This window comes from Littorina saxatilis, linkage group LG17 (assembly GCF_037325665.1).
Source record: "Littorina saxatilis isolate snail1 linkage group LG17, US_GU_Lsax_2.0, whole genome shotgun sequence".
Lineage (NCBI taxonomy): Eukaryota > Metazoa > Mollusca > Gastropoda > Littorinimorpha > Littorinidae > Littorina > Littorina saxatilis.
Window position 1 is genome coordinate 68,254,951 of NC_090261.1, and position 19,162 is coordinate 68,274,112.

Here is a 19,162-nt window from a genome sequence, read left to right on the forward strand (position 1 = left end):
CATTTAGTCAAGCTCAGTCGAACTCACAGAATGAAACTGAACGCATTGCATTTTTTCCGCAAGACCGTACACTCGTAGCATCGTCTGTCCACCGCTCGGGGCAAAGGCAGTGAAATTAACAATCCAGAAAAGCGCGGTAGCGGTTGCTCTGAGGAGGATAGCACGCTTTTCTATATCTCTATTCTTTTTAACTCTCTGAACGTGTTTTTAATCCAAACATATCATATCTATATGTTTTTGGAATCAGGAACGGACAAGGAATAAGATGAAATGTTTTTAAATCGATTTCGGAAATTTAATTTTAATCATAATTTTTATATTTTTAATTTTCAGAGCTTGTTTTTAATCCGAATATAACATATTTATATGTTTTTGGAATCAGAACATGATGAAGAATACGGCAAACGTAATTTTGGATCGTTTTATACAAAAATAATTTTAATTACAATTTTCAGATTTTTAATGACCAAAGTCATTAATTAATTTTTAAGCCTCCAAGCTGAAATGCAATACCAAAGTCCGGCCTTCGTCGAAGATTGCTTGGCCAAAATTTCAATCAATTTGATTGAAAAATGAGGGTGTGACAGTGCCGCCTCAACTTTTACAAAATGGCGGATATGACGTCATCAAAGACATTTATCGAAAAAATGAAAAAAATGTCTGGGGATATCATACCCAGGAACTCTCATGAAAAATGTCATAAGATCGGTCCAGTAGTTTACTCTGAATCGCTCTACACACACACACACACACACACACACACACACACACACACCACGACCCTCGTCTCGATTCCCCCCTCTATGTTAAAACATGTAGTCAAAACTTGACTAAATGTAAAAAGAAGAAAAAGAAAGAAAGAAGAAAAAGAAAGAAAGAAGAAAAACAAGTCGTACATTGCAAAACGATACAGTTGTAGCGCTCGATCCGTGCCCCTGTGGTGTAACGCGACACAAAACCAACAGCGCCCTCTTCTTCCTCAAGGGAGATAAATGGGTCGACAAAGGGTCGACGACTCCTTCTTTTGACTGCAACGAATATCTGCACTTGTTCTTTTCATGCGATATTAAGTGTTGTCAGATCTACACTTGAATGGCTCTCCTGTGTTCCTTACCCTGTTTTGTAAACAAAAAGGTATCTCTGAGAAGGTATTCCGCGGGGAAAAGAGAAAACAAGGTTTTCCAGCACAATTTAGTGCTAATTGCTCTCTGTGTGTACACTCTCTCGTAGGTTGAGTTTTCTTGTGAAGTAGACAAGGGAAGTGTGGAATTTTGCTTTTGTGCCTAATTGGCTTGATATCACCGACAATTGGAATACACCATGCGTGCTTTAGAATGTCAACAATACACAACTTCTGTACTTGCATGGCCTTCTGCGATCGAAACAATTGTCGAAACCGATATCAGAAGCTGCATTTGACAAGAGGGCGATACAGACTATGAATTAAATAGAAAAATACAAGTGGCAATAAAGACAAAAAGCACTTCAAAAGAGAAAGAGTTCGTAACTAGGCAACAAAAGGGAGAGAAAAAAACTAAATACCACCCAAAATGGTGCAAAAAAGATATCCCCCCCCCCCCCCCAAAAAAAAAAACAAAAAAAAACCGAGAGAGAGGGATGCTCCGCTTGAAATGGTCCAAACGAGAAGAACGGTTATCCTCAGCTATCACTTAAAAACCTAGTTACTCAAAATATGTTCTATGTCAGAGAACTACTGCTAAGCGAATCAGCTAGAGTAGGGCAATGACACGAAGTGTAAATTCAATCGCTGAGACAGACAAATAAACAGTTCCTGACTTATCAGTCCCACCAACGCTTACTTCCGCGTCATATAACTCCCCCTTCAGATGCTGTCTGAGACCCGCAATATGTTTTGGCTCCTTGTCTCTCGGAAATATGCCGAGCCAAAAGACAACACCGCGCGATTTGAAGTTTGATTATACAAAGATTCCTTCCTTTCTGCCGCATATTTACCTGCCCTCCCCAAAATATATTTTTCTTATTTCCGGTACAGCGATTCTCCTTGTAACTCGACTCGAGCTTGTGTTTGCAAGCGTAACATGCCGCCATTACAATCCCAGACTGCACCGGGAAATTGAAAATCGTAATGGCGCCCTCACCACTTCTGAATTTGTTTCTTTAACTTAGCCGGCAATGTTTTTCCGCGGCTTCCCCTTGCAAAACACCCAGGGGTGTTCCTCCCCCCGCGTCAGCAATTAATACAAAAACACCAGAAACAGTTAACAAAAACGTTTCCTCACTAATTGTCTCCCCCAACGAACCGTTCAGCAGCGCCCAAGGGACGTAAGTGGTGCGCCTTTTACCCATCAATTGCTTCCCTTGGGAGGCGTTGTTTTCCCCGTGTCTGGGGGTGAGATGCGTGGTGTAACTCTGTGCACCGTGTTTTGACGCGATCCGTCGAGTGTGGCCAGAGCTCAGTGCACTTGGCTCGCCACGGATCGTCGTCAGCCCCCCTGATGCATCAATAATCATCCTCAAGCATTAAACCAGAACTCTGTTGTTTGCAATCTGACCTCTCAGTTTGGGAGAACTGAGCGAGAGAAAAAATAACAAAAAAGGCTTGAACAAAATAAAATTACGAACAAAGAGAGAGAGAGGAGGGGGGGGAGGAGGGGGGGGGAGGGGGGGGAGAGAGAGAAAGAGAGAGAGAGAAAGAGAGAGAGATAGAGAGATAGATAGATAGATATAGATATAGATATAGATAGATATAGATAGATATAGATATAGATAGATAGATAGATAGAGAAAGAGAGAGAGAGAGAGAGAAAGAGCAAAATACAAAGAGAGAGAGACAGAGACCGAAACAGACATAAACAGGGTGAGAAAGAGCAACAAAAAAGAAGTAACCGAAAGAAAGAAAGAAAGAAAGAAGGACAGAACTAGGGGAACACGGCAGTAACTTTAGACGAGGCCAACAACCGCATGCTCAGTGCAACGAAACAATCTCACGCGCCCATATGGCAATGCAAAACTAACAACGCCCAAGCCATCAAAGGGAGATTATTCCGAACGTATAAACACACACACACACACACACACACACACACACACACACACACCTCCAGTCACGCAACCTCTCCTCTAACTCAGTACTAGCAATATATACCTTCCCATGTAAACTACAGTAGGTCACCACAGATCCGCCCTGACTTTTACATTGGACTAAAACACGTGATACCAATGACAATAAAAGACACCTATGTCAATCTGCAAAGTTGATCAAATAACAAAAATTCCCGCTCCGCACAGGAAGAAGCTAGGCGAAATGATCTATCCCCATATCGTCCGGAAAACCAAATATCATATTGCTTTTAAGAGCACGTTTATGAGCTTTGCTTGTTGTGCTCCATTTACTAATTGATTGTATGCGGCTTTGTTGTATGTCATTTTGCTGAATAAAATTGTATAAACCAAATGATCTACACGAGGAAGAATGCACTTTTAAAGGAACAGTGTACTGATATCTCCCCGCTTTTGCAGCACAACGATTGCAAGCATAATTGAGGTGTACATAATATAATAATACACTAAAGTATTACCGTCTTGTTCAACTCCTTTCTTGGTGATGATGAAATCGAAACAAGTGAAGGGTGCAACCGGGGACTTGGCCACAAGAATCTGAAACATTAGACACATGACATGCAAGTGGCTTGATTTTGGATGACCTTGATGGTTAATATGACACCTTAGTTCATCTAACATAAGAACCACTATTGTGTGACTGCCGTATTACATTTGTTGTCCCTCACTCACTTTAATGCTAGCCGGTGTGCTGTGTGCGGGTATTCCCCAGCACAAAAGCCACAATATAATAACTAAAATACGAACTGGGCAAGCAGGGGCACTGGGACCTCCAACCTAGTCACATCAAATGCCAGGTAAGCCACTAAAGGTTCAAAAGTTCAGCTGTCCAGAGGCAGAGAGTATTGTTCTTACTTGTTTCAGGGACCACCTATGTTTTGACTATGTGACCATGTGTCAGCATATTTTTACTTCGGCAGCTATCCATGTATTACTTTTCTTGTACCTGTCGTGCAGTGCATGGCGTCGCGCGTGTAATAATCTTTAAGCCCGGGTTTTTCCACCACTAACGACCAACAGATATCTCTTTCCTTTCCGAAAGTTACTGTTTTTCCATCTCACCTGTATTTTAAAGCGAGTGTTACACTGATTGACTGCCAGCAGATATCTCTTTCCTTTCCGAAAGTTACTGTTTTTTCATCTCACCTGTGTTTTAAAGCGAGTGTTACATTGACGGCCAGCAGATATCTCTTTCCGTTCCGAAAGTTACTGCTTCATCATCTCACCTGTGTAGAAAACAAGTGTAACATTGTCTCACCTGTCTCCTGTCACCTGCCAGGTACTGGAGGATGAGTCTCGTGTTGACGCTGTGACTCCACGTATTGCCCAGCGCCGCTGTCAGGTAACTCCCCTCCCCGTCCACCTCCACCGAGCCATCACCATCGTCTGCAACAAGACCAGTGTTTTTCTATGACGGCTTACTAGCGCCAAAACCACGGGCAGCTCCATTTTCACGTGAGAAGTTTAACTAACACGTGTGTGTAATTTACAGGGGTGATGTTTACCCACAGGGTTGATTACTACTTATTTTCAGGTTTGGCCTCAACATGCTCGCGCTAAATCAATGATTAAACGTGACATGATCATATCTTCATGACATATTTATTCATCTGGGTTTGGCGCTAGTAAGCTGTCATACTGTTTGTCTATTAGACACTCTCTCTGACATAAAACACTTACCTTGGGTGTGCGGTAATGTGGTTCGTCACTTACCTTGGGTGTGTGGTGATCTGGTTCGTCACTTACCTTGGGTGTGTGGTGATGTGGTTCGTCACTTACCTTGGGTGTGCGGTGATGTGGTTCGTCACTTACCTTGGGTGTGTGGTGATGTGGTTCGTCACTTACCTTGGGTGTGTGGTGATCTGGTTCGTCACTTAGTGTGTGGTGATCTGGTTCGTCACCTTGGGTGTGCGGTGATGTGGTTCGTCACTTACCTTGGGTGTGTGGTGATGTGGTTCGTCACTTACCTTGGGTGTGTGGTGATGTGGTTCGTCACTTACCTTGGGTGTGTGGTGATCTGGTTCGTCACTTACCTTGGGTGTGTGGTGATCTGGTTCGTCACTTAGTGTGTGGTGATCTGGTTCGTCACCTTGGGTGTGTGGTGATCTGGTTCGTCATTTACCTTGGGTGTGTGGTGATGTGGTTCGTCACTTACCTTAGGTTTGTTTGTTTGTTTGCTTAACGCCCAGCCGACCACGAAGGGCCATATCAGGGCGGTGCTGCTTTGACATATAACGTGCGCCACACACAAGACAGAAGTCGCAGCACAGGCTTCATGTCTCACCCAGTCACATTATTCTGACACCGGACCAACCAGTCCTAGCACTAACCCCATAATGCCAGACGCCAGGCGGAGCAGCCACTAGATTGCCAATTTTAAAGTCTTAGGTATGACCCGGCCCGGGTTCGAACCCACGACCTCCCGATCACGGGGCGGACGCCTTCCCACTAGGCCAACCGTGCCGGTCTTACCTTAGGTGTGTGGTGATGTGGTTCGTCACTTACCTTGGGTGTGTGGTGATCTGGTTCGTCACTTACCTTGGGTGAGTGGTGATCTGGTTCGTCACTTACCCTGGGTGTGTGGTGATCTGGTTCGTCACTTACCTTGGGTGTGTGGTGATCTGGTTCGTCATTTACCTTGGGTGTGTGGTGATGTGACGGGAGCCCGCTGACCGTAGCGTGTGATGATCTGGTTCTTCACTTACCTTGGGTGTGTGGTGATGTGACGGGAGCCCGCTGACCGTAGCGCGTGGTGATCTGTTTCGTCATTTACCTTAAGTGTGTGGTGATGTGACGGGAGCCCGCGGACCGTAGCGCGTGGTGATCTGGTTCGTCATTTACCTTGGGTGTGTGGTGATGTGACGGGAGCCCGCTGACCGTAGCGCGTGGTGATCTGGTTCGTCACTTACCAGGGGTGTGTGGTGATGTGACGGGAGCCCGCTGACCGTAGCGCGTGGTGATCTGGTTCGTCACTTACCAGGGGTGTGTGGTGATGAGACGGGAGCCCGCTGACCGTAGCGTGTGGTGATCTGGTTCGTCACTATCACCTGAAACCATCACAACAGCTTGTTGACAATTAATGTAAGATAACAACTACTGTAATAACTACCAGTTTTTAGCATTTTACTAACACACAGAGGCCAAGTCTCGTGATAATTCAGCAACGCATGTCAACCACTTAGTGTGACTGTCGCAGGTGTTTACCGCGATGACGATAATGTGACGACGACGATGCAGACGCTGGTGCCGCTGGTGCTGGTGCTGCTACTGATGATGATGATGATGATGATGATGATGATGATGATGATGTTGAAGCTGACGAAGATAATTGTGATGGCGACCATGGTGACTGCGGTGATAATCTGTGTTTAAAATATGTCTACCCTTGTGACGTTTAAGTGACAGTTTCTATGTCTGTTCTTGGCAGAATATTTTAGCAGAAACTATTAGATTGTGGTAAAGGCCACAGTGAAGGCGCTGGTTTTCTTCTCGCGTTGTAAAATCAAAAATAGCCATCAGCAACACTAGGATGTTTCACTGTTGAAGGCATGTCCAATAATTAAGCCATTGCATTACAGAGATATACAATTTAATGAAAAGAGTGTTCACGTCATGCTGATGTGCCACGAAAAAAAACACCGAATAAACAAACAAAACAACAAACAAACACCCCCAGAAAGTCACGCACAAACACGTCTATTTCAAACAGTTGACGAGTACTGCCTCAAAAAGATATAGTACTGCCTCAAAAAGATATTGCAATGAATTTTTTTTTAAATCTTCCACCGTACACAACAGAACAAACAACGGGATGTAAAACAAAACATGAAAACGGTATTTTAATGTTAATTTGGACATAATTATGTTTTATGAATTCAGCTTTGATTGTGCTGTGTACAGATTTCACCTTTTTGACCACAAGAAAGCTATGGCAAGGCAAGGCAACATTTGTATCTGAAGGGCTTCTGCATCTAAATAAACACAGAAAAGACCAATGCCAAGGCAACGGGCAAATGTTACCAGATACCCATGAGAACAGCGCATTGTGCCAACAAAATACGAGACATTTTGTAGAAAAAAATGAAGTCAAGGCATGCAAACAAGAGATAATCTATCAGATGAGGTGTACTTGCTCAAATTCCACGTCCCAAATCTCTCTCTCTCTCTCTCTCTCTCTCTCTCTCTCTCTGTCTCTCTCTCTCTCTCTCTCTCTCTCTCTCTCTCTCTCTCTCTCTCTCTCTCTCTCTCTCTCTCTCTCTCTCTCTCTCTCTCTCTCACTACCCCCCGAAGGGAGGATTGAGAGCCAAAAGCCGAAGAGCTGTACACGACTTGCAAAAACGATTTTTATGTTCTTATTGCAAATCTCCGTGTTCAGCCATCGGGATTACGAGGATTTGATGAATTGGTAACCTGAGAGAAAATGGTAAAGTTCGTGTGGTTTTGTGTGATTTGCGTAGCTTGATATATTTGGGCGGGTTGGGGCACACTAAGAATTTACTCAAAACAAAACAGACAGTAAAAATGTGAAAATACTGCCGGGATTATCAACTCAACTCAACTCAACTCAAATTTTATTGGCTTCAATTTTCATAGAAGAATTTGTCTTGCGCTTGGGAGAAAGTAAGAGTATAACATATAAAAACAGCATTCATATCACATTTCATGTATCACACACAGTAATCACTAGTATAAGCCTACAATTATCACATTTGTACCTGTATCATACATGCAAATAAATAGTATCACATTTCCACGTATCACACACAATATATACATTACATAACATACAGCAAGCTTCCATCTCCCGCGCCCCCCCCCCCCTCCCACACATACATATCCTCGCACGTGCGTCGACTCCATACAAATGACATCATCAGTCCATTAACTAAAATGCACAATGACTAGTAGTGGGTACATGATACTTAATACGTGCTCAACTAGACCTGCTAACTAAAATAATAACAGAAACAAAAACAAGGACTGGGCACAACATTTACACGTGTGTGACCTACTTACATCAGGTGCCTGTGATCTATAAATAACAATGATTGCGTTTAAAGTAAAACATGAATAATGCCGATGTTTACTAACAATGAATACATAACAACTAAGATAAGAATGTATGTGCTTTCATAATATGATTATTTTATAAAACACAGTGGGGAAATTTGGAAAATAATTTTTATACGAAACTGCGCACATCGAGTCGAGCTCTGTAGCGTGTGTGTTCGGAGGCAGGAGACACACATGGCTGTGGATATTAATTGTTCGGTGGATTAAAAAGGATACCCCGACTTCGGCAGGGCAGAAGGAGGTACAAGACGGTGTGCTGTATTGCTGTGTGTGTGTGTGTGCTGTGCAGACATTCTGTGTTATGTGCATGTTCTATTGTAGTCTGTCCGTAGGCTTCCTCTGAGGGCCTATTGTGTACAAGGGGAGGTCACTTCCGCCTTATAAACAAACACATGTGGAGACCCACAGAAATACCATAGCATCGTAATGAAAGAGGGCAAAAATACTGATAACAGCAAGGTAAGACAGGTCTAGGACATTATTTCTAGGACTGACTAAGCAATAGAACAACATCATGATCTTCATAAGCAAATGATAGTGAGAACAAAACAAAATTCTTACTCTTCTGACTGCTCCCAGTGATTGACATTCAAAACATCCATCCTGTTCTATTCTAAATAGTTGTAAAAAAACTTCATAAGAATAATATTAAACATACATACTTAATTTGTTTAAACATAATTCTAGTGTAAAAGTATACTTTATAAGTTGTGGAGATAATTTTAAAACATGAAGATAAAAAACACAACAATAACATGACAACATTAGAGTACAATGCATTCCTAGCTAGCTCTGAGGAAAACACCATTGTACATTTTTCAGTTTCACATGCATGCACTAAGTGGTATCATTAAGAACTGAGATGGCGGATGGAATAAACGACTTCCGCATGCGAGAGGTTCTACACTTTGCAGCTCTGTATCTACGCCTAGATGGCATGAGTGCAAACTGATCATGCAGGGGGTGCGATTCATCTTCAACGACCTTTCGTGCTTTTGTGGCTGTTCTCTTATGCACCAGTTCATCCAAGCTTGGGAACTGAACCCCAACCACCTTTTCTGCCTGTCTGATCACTCTTGCCAGATGGCTCTTGTCCTCTACAGTAGCCCCATAGTACCATACCATGAGGTTGAAGGTCAAAACACTTTCGATGCTGGCTCTGTAGAACATTGCCAGTATTTCAGGGCAGACCTTGAACTGCTTGAGTTTCCTCAGAAAGTATAATCTTGAATTGCACTTGCTAACTACCTTGGCTATGTGTTTTGACCACGAGAGATCTGAACTGATGATGCAGCCCAAGTATTTGTACTCTTGTACTTGTTCTACCTCTTTCCCCCCTATCACTAGTGGCTCTGTTTCCTTTTCCCCTCTCCTAAAGTCTGTGATCATCTCTTTTGTTTTGCCCACATTGAGGTCTAGGCTGTTCTGGTCACACCACTCTACTAGTTTGTCCACCTCCTGTTTGTACACTGTGTCATCATCATTCTGTATCAGGCCTACCAGAGCTGAGTCATCAGCAAACTTCGAAAGTTTGCCATTGGTGGCTCTACAGTCGTTGGTGTACAGGGTGAAGATTGTCGGAGACAAACAGCAGCCTTGTGGACTCCCTGTACTGATCTCGAGGCTGTCTGAGATGACCCCGTCTACTGCCACGTACTGAGATCGACCCACCAGGAAGTCGATAATCCACTTGATGATCTGTGGACTGACTGACAGAGCGTTCAGCTTGTCGTACATGAGGCTAGGCTTGACTGTATTAAACGCGGAACTAAAATCCACATATAACACTCTAGCTGAGGTGTTGGGCTTCTCTAGATGTTCAAGGATGCTGTGAGCGATCAGAATGGTAGCGTCGTCTGTGCCTCTGCGTGCTCTGTAGGCAAACTGTAGCGGATCCATCTGATCCTCAGTTTCCTGCAAGAGACGCTTCAGCACCAGCTTCTCAAGACATTTCATCACCACTGGTGTCAATGCTATAGGCCTATAGTCATTGTTTTCTTTGCAGATTGCTTTTTTGGGGACTGGGATAATTTTGGAGGTTTTCCACAGAGAGGGGATTTTGCCTGCCAGAAGGCTCATGTTGAAAATTGCTTGAAAAACACCAGCTAGTTGTTCAGCACATGTCTTGAGTAGCCTAGGGTGAATGTTATCTGGTCCCTGTGCTTTGTTTGGCTTCAGTTTGGAGAAAACAGCCCTCACCTCTTCCTCACTAACCCTCAACCCATCATCAGGCTGGACTCTCTCTAGCTCTTCAAATACCTCCTGCATCTGACTGTCAGGCTTGTCAAATCTTGCATAGAAACCATTCAGTTCATTAGCAAGACTGACTGGATCACCACCCTGAGAGATGGTTGTGGCTTTTTTCTTTTTTGTACCAGTTATCTCCCTTACACCCTCCCACATCCCCTTTGCATCCCCCTGTGCCAGTTTGCTTTCTACTTTCTCTTTGTATCTCTTTCTGCACTTTTCTGACACTTTCCTCAAGTTTCTTTTCCCCTCAGGCCCATCATGTTTTTCCTTAAGTGCCTCTTTAAACTCTTTTGTCACCCATGGCTTTTGGTTTGGATAGACAGTGACAGTTTTCTCTTCTACACATATATCAGTGCAAAAATTGATGTAACTGCTAACAACATCAGTCATCTTGTCAATATCATCATCCTCAAAAACATCCCACAGTGTACAATCAAAACACCCCTTCAGTCTCTCCACACTCTCCTCATTCCACACTTTCACAGTTTTCTTTTGCACAGGCTCAGACTTCAGTTTTTGCTTATGTTTGGGGAGGAGCAAGACAGACTATTGAAAGTGTCCTCCTGAAACGCAACTGGTAGAGAACAGTGATGTGAGAAAAGATTGTTGGGAGCATTTTCTTACCGTTTTCCGTCTTTCTGTCTGTATTCTGTCCGAATTTGTTTGTCGTTGTGTGTTTGTCTGGCTGTCTGTCTTTCTTCTATTGGAAATGCCGATGAAAGTTAAAGAACAAGTGTCTGTCTCATTGTCAACGTATTCAGGCAGTAAACCCCTGAATGTAAAAAAACCGGAGACATAACGCACACAGACACAGACAGACAGACAGTGGCAGACAACCAGACCAAGACTGAGAGAGAGAGAGAGAGAGAGAGAGAGAGAGAGAGAGAGAGAGAGAGAGAGAGAGAGACAGAGACAGAGACAGAGACAGAGACAGAGAGACAGAGACAGAGAGAAAGAGAGATAGAAAGAGAATGAGAGAGAGAGGGAGAGACAGAGAGAGAGAGAGAGAGAGAGAGAAAGACACAAAGAGAGAGAGAGAGAAAGACACAAAGAGAGAAAGAGGGAGAGAGAGCAAGGGAGGAAGGGAGATATATCGCGAGAGAGAGATAGAGAGATATATATAGAGAGAGAGAGATAGAGAGAGAGAGCGAGAGAGAGAGAGGGAGAGACACAGACAGAGAGAGAGAGAGAGACAGAGAGAGAGAGAGAGAGAGAGAGGGAGGGAGAGAGAGAGGGAGGGAGGGAGGGAGGGAGGGAGGGAGAGAGAGAGGGAGGGAGGGAGAGAGAGAGAGAGGGAGAGAGAGATAGAGAGATTCAGAGAGAACAAAAAAGCTCGTCTTGTTGCCAAGTCAGCTGATACGAGGTGAGTGCGGATTGAGTGCACGTGCACCCTGCACTTCTCACGGCAGTCAGGTGGATGAGCACAGCACCCAAATCCAGCGCTGATCTCACTCCCCACACTGACAGGGTCCACATCGCACGTTTTTGCCCCGAGCATCCTATCACCCACCCAATAAATTATAGCGAAGTTCAAATGAACAAACAAGATAGCATCAGCCTAACTACTTCACGTGCAGAGAGGGAATAGACGATTTTCAAAAATAACTCTGTCAGATTTGCATTGGTTGTGAAAGAGTGAATACCCTTGATTTCTACTCGGACAAACATTGGAGGGTCCAATCACTAGCGATGGTTGTGTCAGAAACATGTGTCCAGACAGAAGCACGTGTGACTTTATTTGTCAGAGGTAAAGCAAGGTATTTACTATTTCACAACCCATATAAATCCGACGGAGTTATTTCCGAAAATCGTCTATAGTTTGCTGAATTAATTTCGCAACTAGATATAGGTGTCACCCACACAAAAATCCTTCCGTGCTCACAAAACAACTTGACAGGGCTGTTGCGTCCGAGTTGAAGCTTGGACCGATATTGCGTGTTGCGTGATTATGATTATAGTTTTCACGGGAAGAATAGAAAGGTACGTGTAAATACGCAAACTTCCGCCTAAGTCCCTAAGTACAACTGACCAGACGCAAGATCTGGCCTTGACAAATGAATACACCTTCCTGTTTTAATGTACCGTGGCACCATCGCAAAGAATTGGTCCGAATGAAAACACACACACACACACACACACACACACGCACAAACAACAACAACAACAACAACAACAACAACAACAACAACAACAACAACAACAACAACAACAACAACAACAACAACAACAACAACAACAACAACAACGAGTGAAAGCACCTTAACTCATTGTCTCCCAGGTACGGATATATCCGTACCCACTCATATGGCTCTATCTGACCAGGTACGGATATATATCCGCTCAGACTGTTAGCTTCAGTCGCTTCCTGTAACGTCCATCTAACGCCTGCATTCCAGCGTGTTGATACACAGTAACTACACAGTTACTACTATTCTGAGTGACCTGCTGCAGCACAGCTGGTCTCGGCTAAAAAAAAACTTGGGTCAACATAGGTGGGGTAGAAAGTGTTAAAACGGACCTGGTAATCGGACGATGGTTGTGGCAATAGTGGTACCCGCGAGACTTATTTACCACCTGCAGTTGACCAATTACATGTGGAGGGGCGCTACATTTGAGAAAGTAATACAGTCGAACGTGCCCAGGTGACCACCTCTCGAGAAAGACCACCTGCCTACAACGAATATCCCGAATGATCCCGGCGAGCTTTTGTTCAATATGATTCACCTCTCTAGATATAGCGACCACATCTCGAGAAAGACCACCTGCCCACAACGACTATCCCGAATGATCCCGGCGAGCTTTTGTTCAATATGATTCACCTCTCTAGATATAGCGACCACCTCTCGAGAAAGACCACCTGCCCAAAACGACTATCCCGAATGATCCCGGCGAGCTTTTGTTCAATATGATTCACCTCTCTAGATATAGCGACCACCTCTCGAGAAAGACCACCTGCCCAAAACGACTATCCCGAATGATCCCGGCGAGCTTTTGTTCAATATGATTCACCTCTCTAGATATAGCGACCACCTCTCCATGACCACTTTTGGTCGGTCCCTTGGGTGTTCGTTATAGACAGGTTCGCAGCGCAAAACTCTCGTGAAATGACATGACTGCAGTTTGTTTCCGATCTCCCAGGTCAACTTATGTGCAGACCTGCTGGTGCCTTAACCCCCTCCGTGTGTACACGCAAGCACAAGACCAAGTGCGCACGGAAAAGATCCGGTAATCCATGTCAGAGTTCGGCGGGTTATAGAAACACGAAAATGCTCAGCATGCCTCCCCCAAAATCGGCGTATGCTACCTGAATGGCGGGGTAAAAACGGCCATACACGTAAAAATCCCCTCGTGCTAAAAACATGAGTGAACTTGGGAGTCTACAATACATACAATACAATACAATACAATAACTTTATTAATCTCTAAAAGAGAAATTGCATTACTGAGCGTTTGTGTCCGTAATAATAACATACATAAAACATTCAAAATAAACATTTGTTCTTTGTCCTGAGAAAATACAGCACATTGGTTATCACATAAGAAAGTATATTAAAAATAAATTAACATGCATTCACCATCAACAATGCACAAACGAAAGTCAGCACCTTGCCGGTTATCACATATTGTCTAAGAGAGTAGAATAAGAGTATATAATCATGCAAAACAAAATCAACAATACTGAAACAATACAGAACACTGACCCCGTGCATCAGAGCGACAACACCAGCATCTACCGCCCCACCTGAGAATTGAAGATGTGAATTGCAGATGGAATGAAAGAATTTCTGTAGCGTGTGGATCTTGCGGTTGGTTGTCTGAATCTGTTGCTCCTGTCTGTCCGTCTACTGTCAAATTCCGGTCTGAGTGGGTGCGAGTCGTCAGCCAAAATCTTCTGTACCTTGTCAGTCAGTCGTCGTTCATGTGTTGATGTGAAATTGTCCTGCTTCCTCCCAACCACCCCACTTGCTTTCCTGATGAATTTATCTAATCTATCCCTGTCTTGCTTGTTGATGTTGCCACCCATGAACGAAGAAGAAGAAGAAGAAGTTGTTTGTTGGTTGGTTGGTTGTTTGTTGGTTGGTTGGTTATTTGTTTGTTGGTTTGTTTCTTACTTTCTGTTTTTTTTTCTTTCTTTCTTTCTTTCTTTTATTTTAACACAAATCTCGTAAAAAGAATATTCGGTTATTTCTGCAAAGTTCTAACAACTGAAACTTGACCCAACCACGCGAACCAGACCCTTTCCATCTCACCAGTATTGACACTCGGCACCCCGAGCTCCAAGAACTCTCAGCATGCTGACTTTTTACCTGTTTTACCTGTAAACCTCAGGTATTTTCTCGCTATTCTCACGCCTTAGACAAGACAAGGGGAGGGAGGGGGAACTGTGGGCGAGAAGGAGGGGAAGGGTGCCGGCAGAGGATTAAAAGGATGACTTCACTCATCTCGCGAGCTGGCTCTTTGCCCCGCGCTTCCATAGGTCTGTCTTCTGGCGAGGCAGGGGGCACAACCCAAGTCGTGCCATCAATTAACCTGCCATAGTGCTCTCCCTTCAAGCCACACCTGCGCATTACAGGGCAAATCCGTGTGTTTAAAGTCATGCTGGCAAATCATTTTCATATGCTGCAGGGGAAAGAGATTAGCTATGTGTCAAATCGAATAGATACAGGTCCGGGATAGAAAAGTTGTACAAAAACTAACAAGAAAAACGTCTTCTTCATAAAGCCCCGCATATCTGGCAATCCTTCCGCCCCCCTCCCCCCCCCCCCCCCCCTCCTTTCTCTCTAATGAAATTAAAGTCTATTATTGTCATAAATCTGTCGTCAAACTAGAAAAAAAATAGCGAAATGTTGCCCAGGCATTGATAAACAATCACATACAAAAATGAAAATAAACGTACACACACACACACACACACACACACACACACACACATACACACACATACACACACACACACACACACACACACACACACACACACACACACACACACCACAAACACACACAGACACACACACTCGCACTAACACACACACACACGCACACAAACACACACGGACACACGGACACACACACACACACAATCCCCCTTCCTTGCCCCACCCTCATCACCCTCACCACCCCCACCTCCAACCTCATCATTAGCACTTTCACCATCACTGCCGACACAAAAACCCAGACCCTCACACATAACGAGGGTAGTCGGCCTGTCCATAGGCCACTTAGCCCTTTATCTCAACACACGTCAGATACAGGAGTTACAAGAGATATACTAACAGGCACCCCCGAAATTAAGGAGCCGAACAAACAAAGGGTAATTGCGAAATTACTACCAATGAGCCAGCTGGGATCCACGGAGCTGGCTTGACCTCGACCTTTTTCTTGCGATTGGTTAACATTCTGCCTCACTCTGATTATGCGGAAGTGACGGCATAAGTCAAGGTGTGTGTATGTGTGTGTGTGTGTGGGGGGGTATAAAAAGTGTGTGTGTGTGTGTGTGTGTGTGTGTGTGTGTGTGTGTGTGTGTGTGTGTGTGTGTGTGTGTGTGTGTGTATGTGTGTGAGTGTGAAATATATATATAGGAGAGGCGACTCCGTCAGTCCCAAAGAACCTGGTGATTCAAGGTAAGAACGGTGAGCATAGTAATATTAACAGTGAGCATAGTAATAACGGTGAGCATAGTAAGAACGGTGAGCATAGTAAGAACGGTGAGCATAGCGAGTTCTTATTAAGAGGACAAAAATGTCCGTTTCGTCAATAAAATCATAATGAACGTGTTCAGCAACATGGAAGGAGAGTTAACAGTTCAAACTGTTATATCTCGAGATCCTGTATTCAATTTTAAATCGCACAAACCTGTATAAGTCGCTGTGATGACAATCTCACACACTTTAGCATGCACCTGTTCTCGATGAGGTTCGCAATCAAACACTGCATAAAGGACAACAAAAACAGAGGCATCTGTCCATAATTCGATACACTGAGGTCTTGTAATCTGCCTGCAGTCTCACACCTGCAACTTACTACAACGATAAGCATTTCGAACATAAACACACACAAAGGTTATCTCTACGGTTTGCTTCGAATTCCCAACATACATTCTCATCCCCAACCTCCAGCAGAAACTTGTTATTCTCTATACAGTTTCTGCTTTCCTAAATTCAGCTAAGCTTCTGCAATCACTGCGCTTTCTTCACTCGCCCAACACTTACACAAAATTCTTCACAATATTTATATCCGCAACAATCGCGTGTGTGGTCCATGGGTGGCGCGAATAAAGCAAAGTGCCAAAGATAGATAGCCAAACACCAGACGTTAAAGAAAAAAGAAAATTGTGAACTTTATAAGTGTTAGCAAGCAATAACATTGTTTCCCGCATGAGACAAATTGCACGTGCGCACATCTGTGCTGGTCAAGTGAGGGGTCATACCACCCAGCCAGTTCTCTGTCCAGGGGTCATACCACCCAGCCAGTTCTCTGTCCTTCTTCTTCTTCTTCTCAAGTTCTTCTTCGTTCATGGGCCAAAACTCCGACGTACACTCGTGTATAGCCGTTTTTACCCCGTCATTTAGGCAGCAATACGCCGAGTTTTGGGAATGCATGCTTCGTATTTATGTGTTTCTATAACCCACCGAACTCTGACACGGATCTTTTCTGTGCGCATTTGGTCTTGTGCTTTTTCCAAGATGTAACCTCAAGTTTGACAACTACTTGCTTTCAGGTCCACTTTCGTTCCCCACTGTATTTCTCGAATAAATCGTTGGTCATAACCATTATTGACGCTGCTTTTCTACCATGGGAGACATCAGTGAGAACAACAATCCATGGCACCCCCAAGATGAACGGATGCCTATACTACTTCTACTTACCTTACAACTTGAGCTACTACGACTGAGCTTACTATGACTACTTATTGTTATTTTTCAAGAGCAAGTTCTGCAAAATCAGAGGCTTAGATTGTGGTAGAAAAACGTCCCTGAAATTAAACGTTCAAGTTCAACATAACCATGACTATTACTGCTGCTACAACTACAGTACATACTACTACTAAACAGAAACACCATCCACCACTTTTTCCATTTATGTTGTGTTTCATATTTTCGCCGAAAATAACATAATGATTGCTATTAGTCAATGGTTCGTCGTTATACTGAAAGCGATAACTGTATGTTGTGCATCCCTTGCTGTCACGCCAAAACGGCAAGAAGGGCACCGGCCCACGTGCTACAACCACAGAGATTTTTATTTTCATCGAACTGTATTACAAACAAGAGAACACCCACCACACCACACCACACGGGCCAACACGATTTAGCCATTGTGGAGAGAACGACCGAATAGTGAGAACGGAGCCGAAACAAAGATCGTCATTTGTCTTTCTTTTTATTAATGTGAAATACAGTTAGTTTGTGTACGTGTGCCCTTGACATCCTATAACCACTACTCTCCCCTTTATTTTCTTTCCGTGGCCAGAGTTCCTTCCCTTTAGTGTTTCCCTCCATCTTCTTTTCCAACCTTGTCCTTGTTCGGTCCGTTAGTGTTGTTTTCGCTTTTTGTTGTCCTTTGTTTTGTCTGTTACCTGAAGAAGCTTTTATAAGCGAACATTCGTATAATTGTGCTGTCCTTGTGTCGGTGAGTACACAATTCTTTTGGTTTTCAACTTTCTTTTTTCTGGTTTTCTTTTTTTTTAGTTTTTTTGTTTTTTGTTGCCACGGTCTATTTTTTAATTATGATTGATGATTTGGGGGATGATGATGATGATGATGATGATGATGATAGGAATTGCCATTACGTTTTGAGACTACGTGACACGGCCAGCACCCAACGCTTTACTGTCATAATACATCCTGGCGTCAACCAGGCCCGAGAACTGCTACACCTGGAGTGTTGGTCAGGTATTTCACATGGGCTCACATTCTCGAAGTGAATGACACTCGACTGTGTGATTCAAGCCTTTCCATATGAGCCATAGCACTTCCTCTCTGGGCAGGACCCGGTCATAAGCCGAAAACCCACATGACTCTCAAGGGATTCGAACCGACGACCTCCCGGCCTATAGCCCGATGCGCTAGCCACTGCGCCACGAAGGCCGGTGATCGCCATTTTCTTGCCTCAGATTGCCAATGTAATATCAATACGTTCTTTTCCACACGGGACAAACCAGTATCACATCGGAAGAGAACAATTAATTTAAATCTTTGTCTCAGTTGCGAACTGATTTTTGGTCGACTTCCCCGCAACTATCTACACTTTTTTTTTCTTTCTCAAACATATATGAGACGGAAACCGGACCCCCATCACAGTTGTCACATACCTCTGCAGAGTTTGGCTCTCAGCCAAGGAAAACAGCGAGAGGTTACTAAACATAAGACCTCTGCAGTCAACGAGATAACGCACATCGTGAGGGGAAAATATGGTGTGCGATTTTTTTAGTTTACAGTATAGCGACGAACGCCTTATGTCCTTTCTCAAAACTGTCTGCAGAAGAGAAATAACTCGGGGGTTAGTGAGCACAGCTCAGTAAAAAGATGTCTGTAAGCATAGAGCACAAGAGAAAATAGAAATAAGTATAAGAAACCAGAACCACCCCCCAAATGTTGATTGTTGAATCAGCTGGTGTAAGCAGATACAGTGTCAGTGTCTAATTCACATTCATTCTACCCTAGTATATTTTTGCAACTTCTCAACTTTATATGCGAGACGCACGCTCTCACGCACGCACGTCTCAGAAACAATG

At 43.8% G+C, this 19,162-nt stretch overlaps 1 protein-coding gene across 2 annotated transcripts in view; it reads right to left on the reverse strand.

Moving 5' to 3' along the window:
* LOC138952306 (DNA repair protein RAD51 homolog 2-like) overlaps positions 1-19,162 on the reverse strand; it is a 77,519-nt gene that overhangs the window by 15,236 nt on the left and 43,121 nt on the right. For both annotated transcript variants that reach the window (XM_070323943.1, XM_070323944.1), the window contains exons 7-9: positions 6,080-6,149; positions 4,361-4,488; positions 3,561-3,639 (exon numbers count right to left, since the gene is read on the reverse strand). In XM_070323943.1, the coding sequence (XP_070180044.1) occupies positions 3,561-3,639; positions 4,361-4,488; positions 6,080-6,149 (277 nt within the window). The remainder of the gene's footprint in view (positions 1-3,560; positions 3,640-4,360; positions 4,489-6,079; positions 6,150-19,162) is intronic.